We start from the raw sequence: 17,839 nt of genomic DNA, 5'->3' as shown, positions 1-17,839 counted from the left end.
GTCCACAGTCGTTCAGAGAGGAAGGTGAGATGGTAGGAATCCTGCTACCTAGCCTGTAAGCCGACTCGCCTCCTAACGGGGACCGTTCCTTGTTTTTTTATTGTCCAAGAAAGAATCAATGGTTCTCGTCATGAGTGTCGGAGGCAATCACTTGAGTGGTGGTATATCGATCTGAGAACATCGAACACTTAAGCCCGAAAGAATGTATCATGATTGACTCGTGTCCATGCACAACTGGTCAACTGCCGTCAACGGTCTGCGCTCTTTTAGAAAGAAATCTTGAAATCCCATACCTGTGGGATAAAAGCGCATTCTATCGGTCTGCCGAACTCCAAAGCCAATCCAATACAGGCAGGCAGACTTAGACCCTCAACTGTCCATCGCAAGCCAGGATCTTTGCTGGGCGTCGAGTGCAAACAATGATTGGAGGACAAAGTTAAATTCATCAAGTTACTACTGCGGTGTACAATCCCTCCTCAATCCTTCAGTTCGGCACTCTGAGCCTAATAGCATGAGGATAGTTCCAGGGGCGTATTCCAGTACAAGGCGAGTGGGAGTGGAGGATGCACCACCAACAACCAGGAAGCAGTTGGTCGTTTCTGTCTCAAACGAGTTTGGGGGCATATCACTTTCGGCCAATTATATATGTTTCGGAGCTATACCGAGTTTCGTCAAGGGGTCGGTCGTGCCTCTAAGCTCTAGGCTCTAGAGCGGCGTGCGCTCGTCATTGAGAAATTCGCTTATGATTTTCCCGCTGTCACTCGTGGTCTCATCCCAGATTCGGAGATTGGTGGCCTTAAATCCTTCTTGATACGGCCATCCCTTCAACCACAACGCCAAGACAGAGTTTACCGTGCCTGATCTGAGCTGCTCGGTAGTTAATCGATTCAACATTAACACCTATACGTATATGACAGTGCGCTGGAATTTTGCACAACACCTGATACGATCGGAAACACAGGTGCTGCTTCGACTGTTATATTGTTCAACGACCTGCCGAATTCGAGAAGGCATCACGTAAAAGAGCCTTCATGTCTGCACCTGTGACATGCTCGGAGCGATAATTTCAATACATTCACTACGGAGTTCGGATACATTTATTAGAGTTCATTAGAACTGAAAGCACTGTTGATCGACGACCATGACCCTGGGTTACGGGCTTCTAGCGTATTATCGTCAGTGAAGCTTTACACAACCCGAAAAGTCTAAGCATAGACGCACATGTGATAGTCTGTTCCATCCTAGATCATTTATGACAGATTTGGGACTGGCGCCGGCTCTTTCACCCGATCTGGATCAGCGACAAAGTACCGGCGTTCTAATGCAACGCCGGTCCACTGACTTGGGGACCTAGTCCTGAATTCTTGTGAGGCTTGAGAGGGTCTCTGGAGCTCCATCCACCATTAACTGGACCGCAATGCGATTTTTATCTCTGACGGTACTGTACCCGGCTGCTACGTTGGATACCCCTAAGGCTGAGTCATGAACCATTTCGGCTGGAGACACGGATTGACTCGGCGAATGTCCATCGGTATATCGCCCAACTTACATCCACGGCATTATCTGGCAAGCTAGGCTTAGTGTAAATAAAAAAAAGGAGACAGAAACAGTTCGGGGATCCACCAAGATTGATGCATATCGATCCCGTGTCGTAGCGTATCTCGCTGCACCCCAAGGGCAAGACACTGGTTGACGAGCGAGGAGGCGGACGCACCATTCAACGCTGTGTCTTGAGCCCTTCTGACGTTGCTGATTGCTGGTGCTGTTGGTTACAGTTGGTAAGATTCCAACACACTGACGCGGCCGAGAATGACGCCGTAGAGTGCGGCTTATCCCAATCCTCAACACCACCCCCATCATAACCTCAGTCACAGGATCCAGGGGTCTTGGCCACTGGCTACATCGCTGTGCTATTGGACAGGATACAGGCCTTTTCAAGGCTCTACAGTATGTTGACAAAAACTATGTAACCATATCGGCGAACAGGATCAGCATCAGGATCAGCATCATCATCATGATCAGCGCAGTAGCAGAGCGGTGTTTCTGATAATCACTGTTTTCATTTCGACTCACGGTTGAACTCGAAACCAAACTTTTATGCGGCTCGTCCGGGAGAAATTCCGCTTTCCCTGCATCTTTGATGCTATTAAGCGAGTAACAAGGTTTTTAGAGGTTCTGGGGTTGGGCGGCCGAAACCACGACGATACGTACACATACGTATAATCCGATACGTACAGCTGGGTCAGGTACCGTTCATATGTACCGAAGAGAGATCTGTGGCGCAGGTGTGTGAGAGCGCTTTGAGACAAAGAGATTGACTGATACTGACTCTGTGTCTCAGCTACCGACGAGCTATAGAGACTGGAGTGTCAAGGTGTCGTTGAGATGCCGGACCCAAAGCCTAAACCATCCTAGTGTGTTTCTGTACGCGCGCTACTCGGCATTTCGAGAAAGTCCGTAACGTCGGGTAACCATATCCAAGATGAAATAACGACCAACCGGTACTTTCCAGAGGGAGTACGAATACAGGGCATTACGGTACAGTGCAGTGCCGTAGACAATTGCAGACAAAACAAGGCAAGAAAGAAGCTTGTTCGAGTCAACTGAGTTTTTACAGATGAGCTCTCTGCTCTGCCCTGTCCTACCCTGTCAGCCTGACTGGGATTATCCAAATCGGAACCAGACCCCGTTTGTGCCGCTCTGACAGCGAGCGGAGCTCCGCCGCGGTCTTGTGCAACATGAGTTATTCCACAATAACGACAGTACAGTACGGTACAGCAATACAACATAACCATACAACAATTCAACCTATGTCCCTGTCCTGCTTGCTTGGCATATGTCGCTGACTGGTTTCTTACTGTTCATCATGTCTTGTTGGTTACATATCTCACATCTCAACACACGGCAAATCTTTTCCGTGGACCACAACGCTGATGAGATGGGATGGCATATACTAAGACATAACGCTCACGCATAATAGCCCCTTGAGAGAAATACAATACAATACTGTGCATACACCTCCGCCACCAGCCAATCATCAAGTGCTGGTTTGACGGTATACGGTTCAGCTCCACCGGCACTTCTCACACCAAACCCGTTGTCGCTGTGATTCCGATGCCCTGGATCCTAGCAATGCAATGGATACATCCTCTGCATACGGGCCACAACCACAGTTACCCAGCTGATGAAACCGGTAGAATGGTATGAGACCTGCGAACAGGTATCCCGAATTGTCAACAGCATGTGGCAAGGTCAAGAAACCTCACTTTAACTCAACTGAACTGGACTGTCAAGGCGCCCTGGAAGATCGACTGGAAATGGAAATGGGGCGCGAGCCAATCTACCAATTAGAAAAGGCCCTGTACGAGCTGTCAGTCCAGGCCAGGGGAGGGTAGCATTGTTGGTGAGAAGAATGCTGATGCGACAATGGCAATGTCAGAGCGAAGATTTACATGGGACTTTTGGCACATATGCTAGCGTAACACTCGTGACGCAAGGCAGTGAGTGAATAAGGTACTTGTGAGCTGTACACAGGACAGGTCCACTGAGATATAGGTTAGGTGACTTTTGTGGTTACCATTCCTATTGCCATACATTGCCATACACACAACCAAGACCTTTGACGATGCATGCTTGAGATGATTTTCACAGCAGATGCGCTGCCAGACATTACGAGATACTCTTCTCTTTTCAAGTCAGATATGCAATGCTACATTTGGGATTCATGTTGGTGGTCTCTGTATTCATCCAAGATCTACACTTGTAAAGGTGTAAGCTTGCATCCGTTAGACAGCTGAACGCATGGCTTATACGGTAACAAACGCTGCATAGATGATACGTTACATGAACAAATAAACGCAACTTGGATGGCGTTTGTTGCATCCCATCGACATCATTTCCTTGAACCATCTGAGGGAATCTGATTACTGATGTATCACAAGATACTGTAAACTAGTTCATATCTGAAACGTATACCTAATTATTGACCGAGCTATGAAGAAGGTGATGATGATTATATATACGTGCGTGAAGATGGGATATACTTAATTTGTAGAGCTTGAAGATGGCCAGGTTCAGTTGTGATATACTATGGTGAGTTGGTCGTATCTCGACCGCCAACTCTACGTTGATTCGGCAGAGGATTTCGATACAGGCTTTATACGAGGCCCGTAACACTGTTTTAAATATTGTACTACGGTTGTTGCGGTCGCTTATAGGCGTCGATCAGTAGAAACCAAGGTTGGCGGTTGAAGCCATTGTATCGATGCTTAAGCCTCTCAGCTATTAGGGGCTATCTGTATCATCTACAGACTACAAGATTAATAACAGATATGGGATTGAAGATTGTATAGGAGAGTCCCACCCTGCCAATTCATATGGGAAGTCTTGTTGTGGTGGATGTCTGCTCAAGTTCACCACCATGGAGTGCAAGTAGATATACCCCTATACCATCGAAGGACTGACTGAGTTCTCGTTCATTGAGCTCTCTATGATATTGTGGCGCTATGAGAACAAATAAAGAACTACTGGCATATGAATGTCGAAGTAATTTGAATGTTCAGTGTGTGGTGGTTGAGTTACCCGTGTCCAGGCTCAGGGGCACAGTGAACAACACAAAGACAAAACTCGGTTGCCTGCAAGAACGAACAGATAGCATATGAAGGGGAGAATCAAGTAGTACAACTAACTGTTAAGTCATGTACTTGTCATCTCCAAAGCCTATTCGCTCTGTGCGACTTCTATTCTATTGCTCCATCAGAGTTTCAGCTTGCCTGCAGGAGACGACCTGTTCTATGAAGAGAATAATGAATGCACTTCAAACCTTGAGTAACTTATTAAATTGCAACGGATAGAGAATGAGTGTTAGCATTGACCTGTGCACTACCTCCCTTCTCGGGCAACAGGTGTTTACAAACGGGCTCGGCACCAAGACCTGTGGTTGTGACTTACCGCAGGTTTCTAACGGGCCTTATGCATACAGGAAGAGTGCCTGGACTACTTCAACTTTGAGCGAGTAAGGTTACGCAGTTAGAGTCTGAAGGCACTGCTTCGCCCATTGTGTGTATATTTAAACGTTTCGGTCGCCAGTGGTTGAAGGAGATGCTGCCAACCCATCGTGGACTGCACATGATATGTAGGACAGAATCACACTGAAAATAATATAAAATCCTTCGATAGATAGTGAATGCTCAAATATGGAAGGATTCAGCTATTTAAGAACTGCAGCTTACTTCTGAATCTGGCTATCAGCGAGGAGTTTGTAGAGAAGATGACCATGCGTGAGTGACTGGTGCTTCTATCTCAGTATCTTGGACACGCAGTATTTTCAAATGTTATTCAAGATTTAATTGGGCTTATTGCAACTATTGGATGATAATTGAAAGGAGGTCACCCGCAATCTGTCGTCTTGCCTCGACATCTTGCTGGAGAGAGAAGAAGACTGGATGATATCTCGACCGCACTTCCTCGTGATCTGCAAGTAACAAGACCCGCGAAGAGCACAGCCCATCAGAACAACTCTCTTCATTCTATCTTTCAGTGAATTTACCATGGAACCTGGCATTAGAATGAGAGCTTGATTGGAACACAGAAACATCAGTGCTGCTGTCACTCGTACATTGCTCAACAGATGTAACAAATACAGGACTCCCTGATGTGTATAAAGTTATATCGGAAGAGGCTAATTGTACCATGAGATCTTTACGAAGTGTTTGTTCACCGACTTAATGATAGCTCACACACTATCTCTACTTATGGCAACTCGAAGGGTATGTGATGCATGCAGGTGATTAGAACAAACCTTTTACATATCAGACATTCGAGTTACATGACCCCACGGCGATGAATCCATTCAGAAAGGATGCCGGATAGATTGGTTGATACTTGAGTCGGAATTCACAACAAAATATGTCCAAATACCGATGTCTTACACCATCACGAAAATAGCCATAAGAATACATCACATCCTTAATGCTGATCTCACGCTACTTTGTAAGAAATAGAGTAGAGACAGTTACGGGTGAAATCGCTTGGATGAAGAAACAAAGTCGTACGAGTTGTTCTGGTCGACAACCAACAAGCCGAAGACTGCTGTTTATTGGACGGCCTATTTTGGATCGGATTTCGGATTCTACGTGGGGTAAAAGACCGAGAGAATAAATACAAGCTAATTGAAGTGTCCATTGCTTTGATGTTCGATTCGATGATATAAGTCTAGGTATCTAGTGACTTGAGTTGTAATCTTGGACTTTTATATTCACTCAGGCATATCTCCAGTTACCAATTCACAACCCAAAATGACAACGCAACTCACTTCTCTCACCAATTTCTTCCGCGAACTCACACCGCGGAATAGATATGTCGTCATCGCAGTAACAAGCGCCCTTGTTGGTTTTCCAGTCCTGCGCATCGCCGCTGAAGATTACCGTGGATATATCGCTCTCGGACCTGGCGGACCGCCTCACAATGTCATCGGATGGCTAGGACAGATTCTCCTAAAGCCACTCAAGAAGGAACCTCTTCATACGAGTTGTTATGATGAGAAAGCCATAAAAGCTGCGGGTCCAAATGGGGGTGTCGCGTTTCTGAAAGAGAAGGATGTTCCTGTTCGAGAGGCGCCGAGACCGAAGATTGGGAGTTGGACTGCGCCGAGTCGGCAGTTGACTGGTTTGGCGAGTAAAGATATGATTGAGGTATTTTCTCGTAAGAAAACTACTCGACAGTGTTGCTGACCTTTACAGGCCTATCAATCATTCCTCTCCTCTCTAGCATCAGAGTCACCCACCAAGCTCAAGATCGCATCTTCCACCCTCGAGCGCCACGGCCCAGCTCTCTTTGTAGCATCAGATAACCCTTCACATCCTATTGCGAAGAGCATGTACAGAGAAATCGGGCACATGCACGGCAGTGATGGCTCATTGCATCTCAACCTGGCGCCCAAAGATGCCAAGCTTGTGCTGGAGAGAGGCTGGGGCCAGCGTCATCCTTTGGCTGGCACGGTTTTGTATCTGGGGGATATTATGGTTTATGCTCCGAGGAGCAAGGACGAGTTGGAGGTTGTAAAGAGTATTACTAGGGCAGCTGCCAAGTTTATGCTGGGGGAGGAGGCTTGAAGAGAGTGTGTATCATGAGGGGACGGAAGGGGGGATATACCAAGAGGAGTTTATTGTACTTGATAATTATGTTTCTTGTTAAGTGTTTAATTTTCCGTATCAATAGTGATATTATCAAACACTCGAATGTATGAATTGATATTCTGTATGCCATGACGAGCGAGTGACGGGTCATCAACTGACTGGACGTTGTAGAACTCAATGCGAAGTAGTGAAAAGAAGAAAGACCAAGAATATCACGGCATTCTCTTAAGCGAAGCTAAAATGTATCAAGAATTACAAGAATTACCTTGAATATTAATAAGATGAGATCAGAAAACACCAAAGAACCATCATGTTGTGTTACCTGTCAGCGCCCCCGTGGGTGGATATCATATCATACCACAGGGTAGGTAGATCTTGGAAACCCTATATAAGCCCCAATTTGTGCAATTCCTTCACCACAAAAAAGCAGCTTGGCGCAGTGGAAGCGCGGTATGTAACAACTACTCCTCAAGCAATCAACAAATGACTAACTTGTCACAGCCGGGCTCATAACCCGGAGGTCACTGGATCGAAACCAGTAGCTGCTATGGTTCTATTTTTTTTGCATTTTCTTTATCCTTATCACTGACTCACAGCTGGCAGAGGCCTATATGCCCTAACAAGAACCCAATTCGCCACCACAAAAAAGCAGCTTGGCGCAGTGGAAGCGCGGTAAGTTTACTTTGCATTCTTCAACAAGATGAATTCGAGATTCTAACTTCTCATAGCCGGGCTCATAACCCGGAGGTCACTGGATCGAAACCAGTAGCTGCTACGGTACATCTTTTTTTGCTGTTCCCTATAATGTTTTTGTCATCGGGGTACGTTCCTGGTGGTTACATGGATATAAGTCACCCAACGAACATAAACCATGGATACAGTGTTTAGAGCTGGCTTTCATTTTTATATGTTCAAATTATACCTGAATAAGTCACTGATTGCACCTCGCTCTGACTTGTGTAGATAGTCCATTGCTGCTTTACTGATACGCAGTTTAACATGACATGCCGTCGTACACCTTTTCTACCTCCCACACTGCTATCCTTCACGTACAACTAAAGAGCAAGATGCTTAGTAGCAATATCACATGAGGCTGCTGTTCGTTGAGCCTGACCATGGAGCTACTGTGCCCAGTCAGTACCACTAACATGACAACCCATCGTGTGCTCTGCTGGTGGATCTGTCACTGACAGCCTTGACCTAAACCCGTCTAGCCTTGACGACTGCCGGCTGATCTGATATGCACTGAATCGTGTCATGTCATGTATGTCTCTCTTTTGAGGTTCAACTGCAGTCAGGAAAGGATAGTGGATGTTTATGCAGATGCAAAGAGCTCGGCCACCAGAGTGAACATTGACTTAGAAAGGACTGGCGAATATTGCATTGGGACTCGTAATCAGCATATTCAATCTTAATCAGTTTACTGTAACGTTACTGTAGTATGCCTTGCGGGAACGCTATGCTCAATATATCCTCATGATTCGTCAAGACAGTGGCCACCATGACAAGCGAAACTCCCTAGCAGCCTACGAGTCTTTGCTGTACAGGTCTTGTCATGCAGACAAATACGTTTCCAGACAGTATTCCGTCTTGGATATCTCGTCTAAAGACTCTAAAGTAAGATAGCGTGACTCATGCCTGCCATGCTGTTGTCACTATTCCCACCATGAAGTGCTCTACTCGCTTGTGGGTATCATCAATCAAAACCTCCAAGGATATGAATTAGACGTGGCACTAAAACAAATGCAATCCGATCCGATCTGGGCAGGACAGGACAGAAGAGGGTCGTTTTGTTTCAATCTTTCTTCAATAACCACTTTTTAAAGTAACGATATAAGCTCTGGCGGTGTAAGGTTGAAGCTTTTTAAAAGGTACAGTACAAGGGTTTGAGGGGCACTCCTCTTCTTTTTTCCACAACAGCGTGGGCCAGAGCGGGACGGTGGACGGGACGGGACGAAAGTAAATAGAAAATGGGCAAAAAAAAGGTAAAAAGGTTCCATATTGACTTTGACCTTTTTCAGCCCTATAGCAACGGTGATGCATTGGGTGAGTCAGGCTAAATGGGAAAACTCTTCAAAGAACAGAACAGCGAATATACATACATGGTTGAGGTGGCAGGTTGAGTCATGGATTTACCATGTAAATCGGGCCTTATAGGATAAACAAGAGTTTGAATGTAACTGGGCATCAATGAAGAGTTTTTCAAGGTACGTAAGTGGTTCTTTCAAGGCAGCTATATAAACAATAGTTTGTAGTCCAGTCTAGGCTCTTGATATGTTGGACATCAATACTTACACAAGTGGATAGATACAGTACTACAAGGATATTAACGAGTTTCTTTTCTTTTTCTCTCGATAATAATTAAGCTCAACTCACATCATTCAAGCTCGTCAACTCTACTGAACCGTGCTGTCCCAAGCGAGTCGGATATCTCAAGGAGGGAATATACCCCTGTCGAACCAAGACAATTGCAGTTTCTATTCAGTTCAGTTCAAGAGCCGCCAGATGCGCATAGCATGTACATGTACAGATACATGCACATACTGTATGCACAATAACCAAAAGAGACTTTTCATTCAGGGGGAACCACTTTGTTCTCCTCTTCAACTGCACTTAGTAAGAGCAACTGTCCAACCGGCTTAGAGTCTCAATACTAAAAAGACAGAGGCAGAAGTGATCTTAGTGGAGAGAGAACCCTTGAAACCCGGCCTAGCCAGCCACTCGAATTACGGTGAGCGGATTCTGCTACTGTACGACTTGCATGTTCCGCGTGTTCCTCTTTCTCCTCTCTCCTCTTTGCTCTCCACTTTCAGGCCTTGCAACTGCAGCTTCAATAGGTTCGATACATCAAGACATTATCGAATCAGCAGCTACTGTAGCTCTTTCTGACTTGCATCTGCAATTGTTCGCATATCACCCTTTACTCGTTTTGTTCCTGATTTTCTCTTTTCATTTTCTCTCCCACTCACAATTCAATTGAAGCATTATCCCTTGCTTTGATTTATCTCAAGTCATTTTGTTAATTGAATATCGCCCAATGCGCACAGATCAATAAATTCAATCACCTCCTCTCTCAACTCCCTTGCTTCTTCCCCTCCTCCTCCACTACAAACCACCAAAAAAGGAAGAACAAGAACAAGACAAAATGGGTTTCCTCGACTGGAACGACGGAGCTTCAGTGCTCTCAACTCGAACCTCATCCCGTCGCCATAAATCATCTCGCTCTCACAAGAAGCATCGCTCACGATCAAACTCGAGCGAGCGCGGCCGCGGCTTCGCAGAGTCCCTCTTCGGTGGCGATAATTACAAAAAGAACAGTTCATCGCGCGCTTCCTTCTTTGGTCTCGGAGGCAACAACAGCAACCGCTCCAGCTTCTTTGGAAACAGTATGTTCATCTTCTTCTCAACGCGATTGCTATAATATACTAACCGACTCGCCTACTAGGTCGCTCCTCTTACTACAAGCGCTCCCCTCGTCAGGGCTTCGTCCAAAAGACATACAAGCAGCTCAAGCGTCTCCTACGCGACCTGGTCCACTGGGCCAAGCGACACCCATGGAAGGTCTTCTTCATGGTCATCATGCCCCTCATCACCGGCGGAGCTCTCACTGCTCTCCTCGCCCGCTTCGGCCTGCGCATTCCCCCAGCCATTGAGCGCATGCTCGGCGTGGCCTCCAAGGCTGCCACAGGTGACTCCTCTGGCCTTGTGGGCGAAGCTGTTCGCATGGCCAGCGGTTTTGGCGGCAACACCACTGTTCGCATGGAGCGCGATACGCACACATTCGGCAGTGGGGGAGGCTTCGGTGGTGGTGGCGGCGACTCCTGGGGTGGTCTCGCTAACATGGCCAAAAAGTGGATGTGATGTGCTTCTTTAAGCGAGCGAAGCGAAATGGCGTCTTTTTGCTTTGATATGGATATGGATTGGGTTGGGTTGGGCTGGATTGACATGGATGGAATATTCATTGACTGACTGACATAATTTGACGATACGCAATTGGGTTATCATGTTCCCGGCGTTGCAGGAATCGGACTTATTCATTATTACTATTATTTTTCTACTTGGGAGGATTACTGTGCTCACATCACCATTTCTACTCTGGTGGTGATTTTTACATAGACACTGCATACATTGGATAGCAGCATTCTTGATCAGATACAATTTACGACTTAATGACCCCTGACATCTTGGGCTCCTGCTTGTGTCTGTGCCTATCCCGAGAATGTGATCGACAGCACCAAAACTCTGCACCGGCATTCTTTAACCCCAATCGTCCGATCAAGGTCATAGACCGACCATACCTCACACGTAGTCTCGAGTCATCTTTGTTGAATACTCAGCACTATGTTCATTACTAGTTCTGTCCATTTCTCACGCGCCTCCGCAATATACCTAGCTAGCCACGTCTTATGTCCCACTACTTCTTGCTGTCGGCAGCAGCACCAAGAATGCCAGCCAGAAGCATACCCCGGGAGTCTAAGCCACCACCTGACCCGACTCGCAGCAGCGTGAGCCTATGTCAGATACCAATGCTAATCATGCAATCATTAACCTCTGCGCCCATTCCTATCCATAATCCAAAATTCTGATAAATCAATCGATCCAAGGCTTGCCCATACGTCTGCTGGTACCTTGTTTGTTGATCGATGTTAAGTTTGACATTACTCGATGCAATAATTGCACATAATGTGAAGTTGGCTAGCCGTTGAGATAAGGCTGCTCGACGGCCAACGCCTGAAAATAAGTATTGTACACATGCTCGCTTGTAAATACAGCGACGCTGTCATAGAACGCCAACGCTGATAGGATGTCTTCAAGTCGCATCTCCTCTTCATTATTTAGCATCGCCTTCTTTCTCTTTGATGGTTTCTTTCTCCTTGGTAGGTTTCCAGAACTGCATCATGCGACCCAGCTTCTTTGTTCGACTGCTCTTAGGCTTCTTGCTCTCGTCATTGTCTAGTGTAACTTCCATCGAAAGCTTGCTTCGTTCACCATGAGAGCTACTAATGAGACGGCTGAGGCTGGCAAGGCTCGACCTTCGACGCCCAAAGGCCGATGACACTGAAACAGGACGAGGCTCACGAAGGGTGGGTTGTGATTGGCGCTGGCTAGGGAGGAACATACTCTCTCGCGTCATTGTGGAGTTGCTCGATGTCAGTGAAGGAATATCATAATCCACCGACACTCGAACTTCGGGGCCAGGCTCTCCCATAAGCAGCAGAGATCGGAAGTTGTTCTCGTCAGCGACCGACGAGGGAGCTGTCGAGATTCGCTGCACGTCAACAGACATGGGCGACCTTGGCGAGGGGAACGAAGACGAATAGCTCATAGCGTAAGGACTGGTTGGTGCATGTGCTGGCGCGGGAAGATGCAAAGGGCTGACTTCACCGGGAGAGAGATCTTTGTTGCCAGAGAATCTTCTAAGTGAAGAGTGGGCTGAGTCGGCAGTGTCACATCGTTCTGCAGGCATGAAAGGTGATCGGAAGATAACGCTTGGCAGCTCCTCGGCAATGACACTTTCGTGTAGAGATGACCTTGAACGCTCACCTCTGACCGTGTTGGCGGAGATTTGATCTTTGTCACTCAGACTCGAAGTTGTTCGCCTCATGGGCTGAGAAGAATTGTGTACTGACAACTTATCCTGAGAATTGCGAAGAGGATCCCGAAGGACTGCAGCTGGAGGTGTAGCATCACAGTCGGAATCGGTCTCCTCCTCTGAGGACTCGTCCGTTGTGCCAGATCTGGCGTTGTCATCATCCTCTTCGTCTTCCTCAAACACATCAGCCATCGTGGAGCTGCTGTTATAACGGTGCATACCAGCACGGCCAGGGTCGAATGGGGGTAGATCAGGAGCAGATTCCGCACGTCGATGGTAATGCATACCAGGGCCACTGAAGCCCTTCATCCCTTGTGCGCTGTGAAGACGTCGCTTTCCTGTGCCGCTGGCAGCTCGTTGTGCAGCCTCCCACTCGGGATTAAGAGGCAGCGGTGTGTTGAAAGGACCAAGAGCTGCATCCAGATCGATCATAGGATATGCTGATTCATCGGTTGATCGTTTGGGTGCCTCATCCTCCTGAGGAAGATCCGGAGACTCAGTGACAGTGAGTGTAGGGGTTGACATCTGTAACAACTCGGGCTCTCCATACATCTGGTCCTCGCCCTCATACCGGGCGACACTCGGTGCTGGAGGAGTAGGAGAACGACCGCCTTCTGATTTCGAGCGCTTTTTGTGAGACTTGGGCTTTCGTGGTAAAATAGCGCCAGCCCAGCCCTTGACCTTCTTCTTCTTTTTCTTGCCCTTCTTTGGTTTGGCTGTGACCATGTCAGGCCCTTCAGTATCAGCACAGTGTCCATTGCTTGCCACCGGCGCTATCTTCGTCAGCAAGTCAAGTGAACCAGCGCTCTGCGGTCGTGCTTTGCCGGGAGATGTGTTGCCACTGGAGTGTTCTCGGGCAAAGAACGACCATCGCTTTCTGGTCGGACTCGGCTCAGGATCTTCCGTCTTGGGCGCCTCGGCGAGATTGAGAAGTGTAGGAATCGAATTGCGTCGCTTTGGTGAGCAAGCTGCGTTAGCCAAATCGTGCGTGTTCTCAAGAATAGCACCTGCTGTGCTTGGCCTTGAATCCGATATCTCGCGTGTTGGTGTTTGGGATAAAGGCGATGGGCTATCACGGCCACTTGGCGAGTTTCCGGATACGATCGATGAGATGCTGCCAGATAAGGAATGTCCAGGTCGTGCTGTCATAGTGCTAGATGTCTCGTTAGATACCAGAGACAATGGTCGTGGTATGAACTCGAGTGTGTCAGAAAAGCCAACGCGAGCTTTAGTGTTCTTGGGACTGCTGTCAGGTGAGGATTTGGCAGCAGCAGGCTCCGCTGTTTCCTTTGGCGCTTCCGCCGTAGCTATCGGTTCGGGGTCAGGCACGATTTGTTCGGCCAGCTGTAGAGATCCTTGGTTGTTAGGCTGTACAAAGTTGGTTGGGCTGTTTGGTGCGCTGTTCCCACGATTGGCGGAATCGAAAACAGGTGGTTGGAGAATAGGCAGATCATTAGTCGAGATGGCGCCTGAAATTCCTCTTCGGTGCCCTCTTCTTGGCGGAGGTTGAAAAGTTGGCGACACAAGCCCGCTCTCAGACTTTGTAGGACTAGTGCTCATAATGGCAATCGAATTGCCCTCGCGGAGACGACCCCCAACAAATTCACTGCCACCTCTCCGATGACCATGTCCTCCAGGTCGCTGTTGTGACGCACCATTCCTAGGAGAATGCGGAGAAATGGGAGGAGTCAACAGAAAGTTGTTCTCGCGATCTGGTGAAAGCATCGCACCAGGATTGAAACTGAAGTCGGGCAATGCTGACCGAGAATGTCTTTCCGCATTTTCAGCGGAAAGCCCAAAACTGAAGTTCGGAGTCTCAATGGCCGACATAGGACGACGACCTGTTGCTCTTGAGAAAGACGAAGGTGCGGATACTGTACCAGCTGGTTGAGCTGGAAAGACGAATGGAGGATTTGGAGGCGGTTCATCAACTTGAGATTTGGAATCAAGCGACTGGGAACCATTTAGCGGGTTAATCGAAGCAGCAAATCGATCGACAGGACTGTCGAACGCTGGGCCGGGAGATGGGCGGGATAGCCGCTCAGGGCCAATTGTGGTTGCCATCGTCTCCTCAGCCGCGCAGCGGCAATCGAAGTGATGGACGACAGTTGGTGAATTAATAGTTCATAGGACAAGCGGATATTCGACCCAGAACCGTCAGGCTCTTTTGATTATTCGATTCGGGCGGGTGTATAGCAATAATATGTTGGTCTCTTCGAAGAGTTTGTCGCGTCTGAGACGTCACAAGCAACGATCAGTCTGAAGGTCTTGAATTGAGATGAAACTGGCAAGAAAGCAAATAATGTCGGTTTCGAGAGAAAATCAAATTGCTACAGTAGGCGATCGGTACTGGGCAACGGACCGGATAGAAATGGTAGCAACGGGCTTGAAAATTGTCGAGATGAATCGCTGAGAATTGGCAGATGGGACGAACAACTCGAATGGCGGATGTAAAACTAAGTAAGGTATGTAATGTAAAGAAAAGGAGTGGACGGACAAGACCAGCGCAACTCTACAAAGGAAAAAAAGAGAGCAACTGGAATCGCACCAAGAAAGAGGAGGTCGGGAGGAGGAAGAAAGAGAATCTTCGCTCGCAAAAGGCGGCGTTGTTGTTGAAGTGCGGCCGGAGGGTTGAAGAAGAGAAGACGGGACGGGGGAGGGGGGGAAGAAACGCGATTTCGTGATCAAGCGAAGGCAGTGGAGTCTCTTGAGAGGGAAAGCCAAATGGACTTGTGTTCAGCCACGTCCAGCAAGTGCAAGTGCAAGGGGTCCACTGTGATTAGAGTACCTCGAAGCAGGTACCGCTGCAACCAACACGAAGGCGGGCAGACCGCCGGAAATGGTGAAGGAGGACCTGCATCTCTAGTACCTCAACGCTTCCTTCCCAGTTTGGCCAGGCCCCAGGTCCTGGGCCCCCCTAGTCCTTGGGTTAGGTTGGCTCCTAGTCACCAATCCCTAGTCCTTACTGGAGTCGGATCCTCTAGTCCAGGTACAGTACAGTACGGTACCTGGCCTGGTCAATCTGCCCTGTGTTGTGGTCTTGATCCAGCTGGCCAAAGACAAGAACGAAGACACTTGGCCACAGAAGGGGAGCCACTTTGGAGACCCCAACAGCCTGCGTTGTGTGCTGTTGTTATTGCTGTGCTGCCCAGTGTGCTGTGCTCTGTGCCAAGATTGAAGTGAGTGGATGCCAATGGATGGCGGTTCATGAATCGAGGAATTAGGGTGACCCGATACAGAAGCCGAGGAACCCCAATTGGGGACATGTTTGATGAACTATGCTTCTTTTCGATAACAGATACGATCTGGTGTGTTGCATTGAGCTGTAGGTAGGGAGGAACATTCAGATTGATATTACGAGCCAGATAAATGAGAGGCTATCTCAAACTGCAGCTGCATCTCCATCTCCATCTGCATCGTTTGTCCTTTCCAAAATCAGGCGTCATGGCCCCCTTCCTAGCTAGGCTTGGTTTCTTCCCTTGTTTTTTCCCTTGACTTCCATCATGGAGTCTACCTCTCCTTCTTCTTCTCCAGTGCCCGGTAAGCCAGGGCAGGAGCCAGGGGCGGCCGGGCCTCCTCCACTCAACTTGGCGGTGGGTCCATGCCCCAAGTCTGCGAGACCCGCACTGTGTTGTCCTTTGCTGGGGCAAATTGCACCAAGACCGTAATTCATGTTGCTGACTTGTTCACTGGTTGACGACAATCACAGCGCGAATTGCCATATTATGCTGCTCGCAGTTATCAACTAATTTACTTCTGTTAATCATGCCAATATGACAGGAACATGGATCAACCGAGTATCGTTGATGCGTTTGTCCCATGAGACGAACGACTTCGCTGAGTCCTCACCCAATCTTACTGAAACAGAACAGCAAAACCATCGTGGAGATTGATCTTCATTGACAGCCGTTACACACACAATCTGCTCATGGCGGTCACCATTTCATGACAGGCACTGTCGATATCGGCACATGATACTCTGCACTGTGACCTCGCAGGTCGACACCATCCCTGTCTGATCCTTTGTTCTCTCGGTACTACACATCGCTGTATCCGTACCTGCGAACGGTCGTGAGGAGCTGCTCTGTTCGGCGTATTGAGCATCTGCTATTCGTCCGCTGTTTCTCTCGCAGCCCTCTAAAATTTATCCCTGGATCATGAGTGCACAATGTACAGTCCTGTACCTATACAAATTTGTAGAAGCGCAAACGAGGTAGCAGAGGAATTGCCCTCTGACGCTCAAGGCGCCAGAAACAATTAGCCGAAAAGCTGGTTCAACTTGCATAAAGTGACCAAATTATTTTGTTTCTTATACTCAGCGGTCGATTTTTCTGATAACCCGACGCCAGGCCACTGTGGATGTATGTGTCGGTCCTCGAACAGCCAAAAGGAAGTGACATTGAGCACAGAACCTGAATCCTGTTGGAACAATCGATCTATCAGGTCGGCAAAATACAATTCTTCCTCTTGCCGCTTCACTACTATCAATGATCTTCTACGGTCCTCTTCGCCAGAAGCTTTGCCAGGGTGATGGTCTCCAGGTTAGACGGGGAGCGGGGGAGGCGAACAAGAAGGTGGAGGAGTAACGGTTACAGCGGGCGGCACGATGTCTTGCTTGCTGATGGCCGTGACAATCCAACGGCCTTGGCGGTTGCGCACGCAGCTCAAAATCAAGTACGGAGAGTCTTGGCTGATGGCCAGATTGTAAACCGATATATCACGAGGATATAGGTATTTCCATCGCTCTACATGATTAAAAACAATCCAGTTCGCTTTGGTCACAATCACAACGGTACATACACTGGGACGGACAGATCCTAGTCGATTAGCGACCGGCTGAGTTACAGTAAGCATTGCTACCATAAGGTGGTCAGCGTCAGGTACGGATTCGGATGATAACCAGTTGGCGACATGCAAACTAACAAGCAACCATGCAGGGCATTGAGTCAGCTTTACGGATACACATGAGGTAAGTATAGTACTCCTCGTCTTCGCTGGAGAGATACCCACAAAGGCAGTTGGCTTGGTAAGAGCAAAAGTCTCCCTTTCATACTAAGGAAAAGTATCTCGATGAGCAAAGGTCTAGTGCGTTCTTGGCTTGAGGAGTATC

The 17,839-nt window shown here is 47.9% G+C and overlaps 3 protein-coding genes and 2 non-coding genes across 5 annotated transcripts; 4 read left to right on the top strand and 1 right to left on the bottom strand.

The window, feature by feature from the left end:
* The first annotated feature begins 6,183 nt into the window (after window positions 1–6,183).
* On the top strand, window positions 6,184–7,370 carry B0J16DRAFT_338770 (uncharacterized protein). The gene is made up of 2 exons (XM_046127474.1): window positions 6,184–6,692; window positions 6,741–7,370. The coding sequence occupies exons 1-2, from the start codon at window positions 6,297–6,299 to the stop codon at window positions 7,110–7,112; spliced, it is 768 nt and encodes a 255-aa protein (XP_045984980.1). The 5' UTR covers window positions 6,184–6,296; the 3' UTR covers window positions 7,113–7,370.
* Window positions 7,371–7,561: 191 nt separating this feature from the next.
* On the top strand, window positions 7,562–7,684 carry B0J16DRAFT_t120. The gene has a single exon. It is a non-coding gene; the product is annotated as a tRNA-Leu (tRNA).
* Window positions 7,685–7,783: 99 nt separating this feature from the next.
* B0J16DRAFT_t121 lies at window positions 7,784–7,911 on the top strand. Its single transcript has one exon. It is a non-coding gene; the product is annotated as a tRNA-Val (tRNA).
* Window positions 7,912–10,199: 2,288 nt separating this feature from the next.
* Window positions 10,200–11,151, top strand: B0J16DRAFT_107424 (uncharacterized protein). Its single transcript, XM_046121376.1, has 2 exons — window positions 10,200–10,522; window positions 10,582–11,151. The coding sequence occupies exons 1-2, from the start codon at window positions 10,282–10,284 to the stop codon at window positions 10,995–10,997; spliced, it is 657 nt and encodes a 218-aa protein (XP_045984979.1). The 5' UTR covers window positions 10,200–10,281; the 3' UTR covers window positions 10,998–11,151.
* A 578-nt stretch (window positions 11,152–11,729) lies between these two features.
* On the bottom strand, window positions 11,730–14,973 carry B0J16DRAFT_107441 (uncharacterized protein). The gene has a single exon (XM_046121377.1). The coding sequence runs from the start codon at window positions 14,791–14,793 to the stop codon at window positions 11,968–11,970; it is 2,826 nt and encodes a 941-aa protein (XP_045984978.1). The 5' UTR covers window positions 14,794–14,973; the 3' UTR covers window positions 11,730–11,967.
* Window positions 14,974–17,839: the final 2,866 nt, after the last annotated feature.

Source organism: Fusarium flagelliforme, assembly GCF_020744385.1.
Source record: "Fusarium flagelliforme strain FIESC 12 MPI-CAGE-AA-0113 chromosome Unknown B0J16scaffold_3, whole genome shotgun sequence".
Lineage (NCBI taxonomy): Eukaryota > Fungi > Ascomycota > Sordariomycetes > Hypocreales > Nectriaceae > Fusarium > Fusarium flagelliforme.
This window is presented reverse-complemented; position numbering and strand designations above follow the sequence as displayed.

Coding starts and splice junctions, on each gene's coding strand:
- B0J16DRAFT_107424 (XM_046121376.1), top strand. CDS start 10,282: ATGGGTTTCCTCGACTGGAACGACGGAGCTTCAGTGCTCTCAACTCGA. Junction 10,523..10,581: donor CTCCAGCTTCTTTGGAAACA/GTATGTTCATCT, acceptor CTCGCCTACTAG/GTCGCTCCTCTTACTACAAG.
- B0J16DRAFT_107441 (XM_046121377.1), bottom strand. CDS start 14,793: ATGGCAACCACAATTGGCCCTGAGCGGCTATCCCGCCCATCTCCCGGC.
- B0J16DRAFT_338770 (XM_046127474.1), top strand. CDS start 6,297: ATGACAACGCAACTCACTTCTCTCACCAATTTCTTCCGCGAACTCACA. Junction 6,693..6,740: donor CGAGTAAAGATATGATTGAG/GTATTTTCTCGT, acceptor TGACCTTTACAG/GCCTATCAATCATTCCTCTC.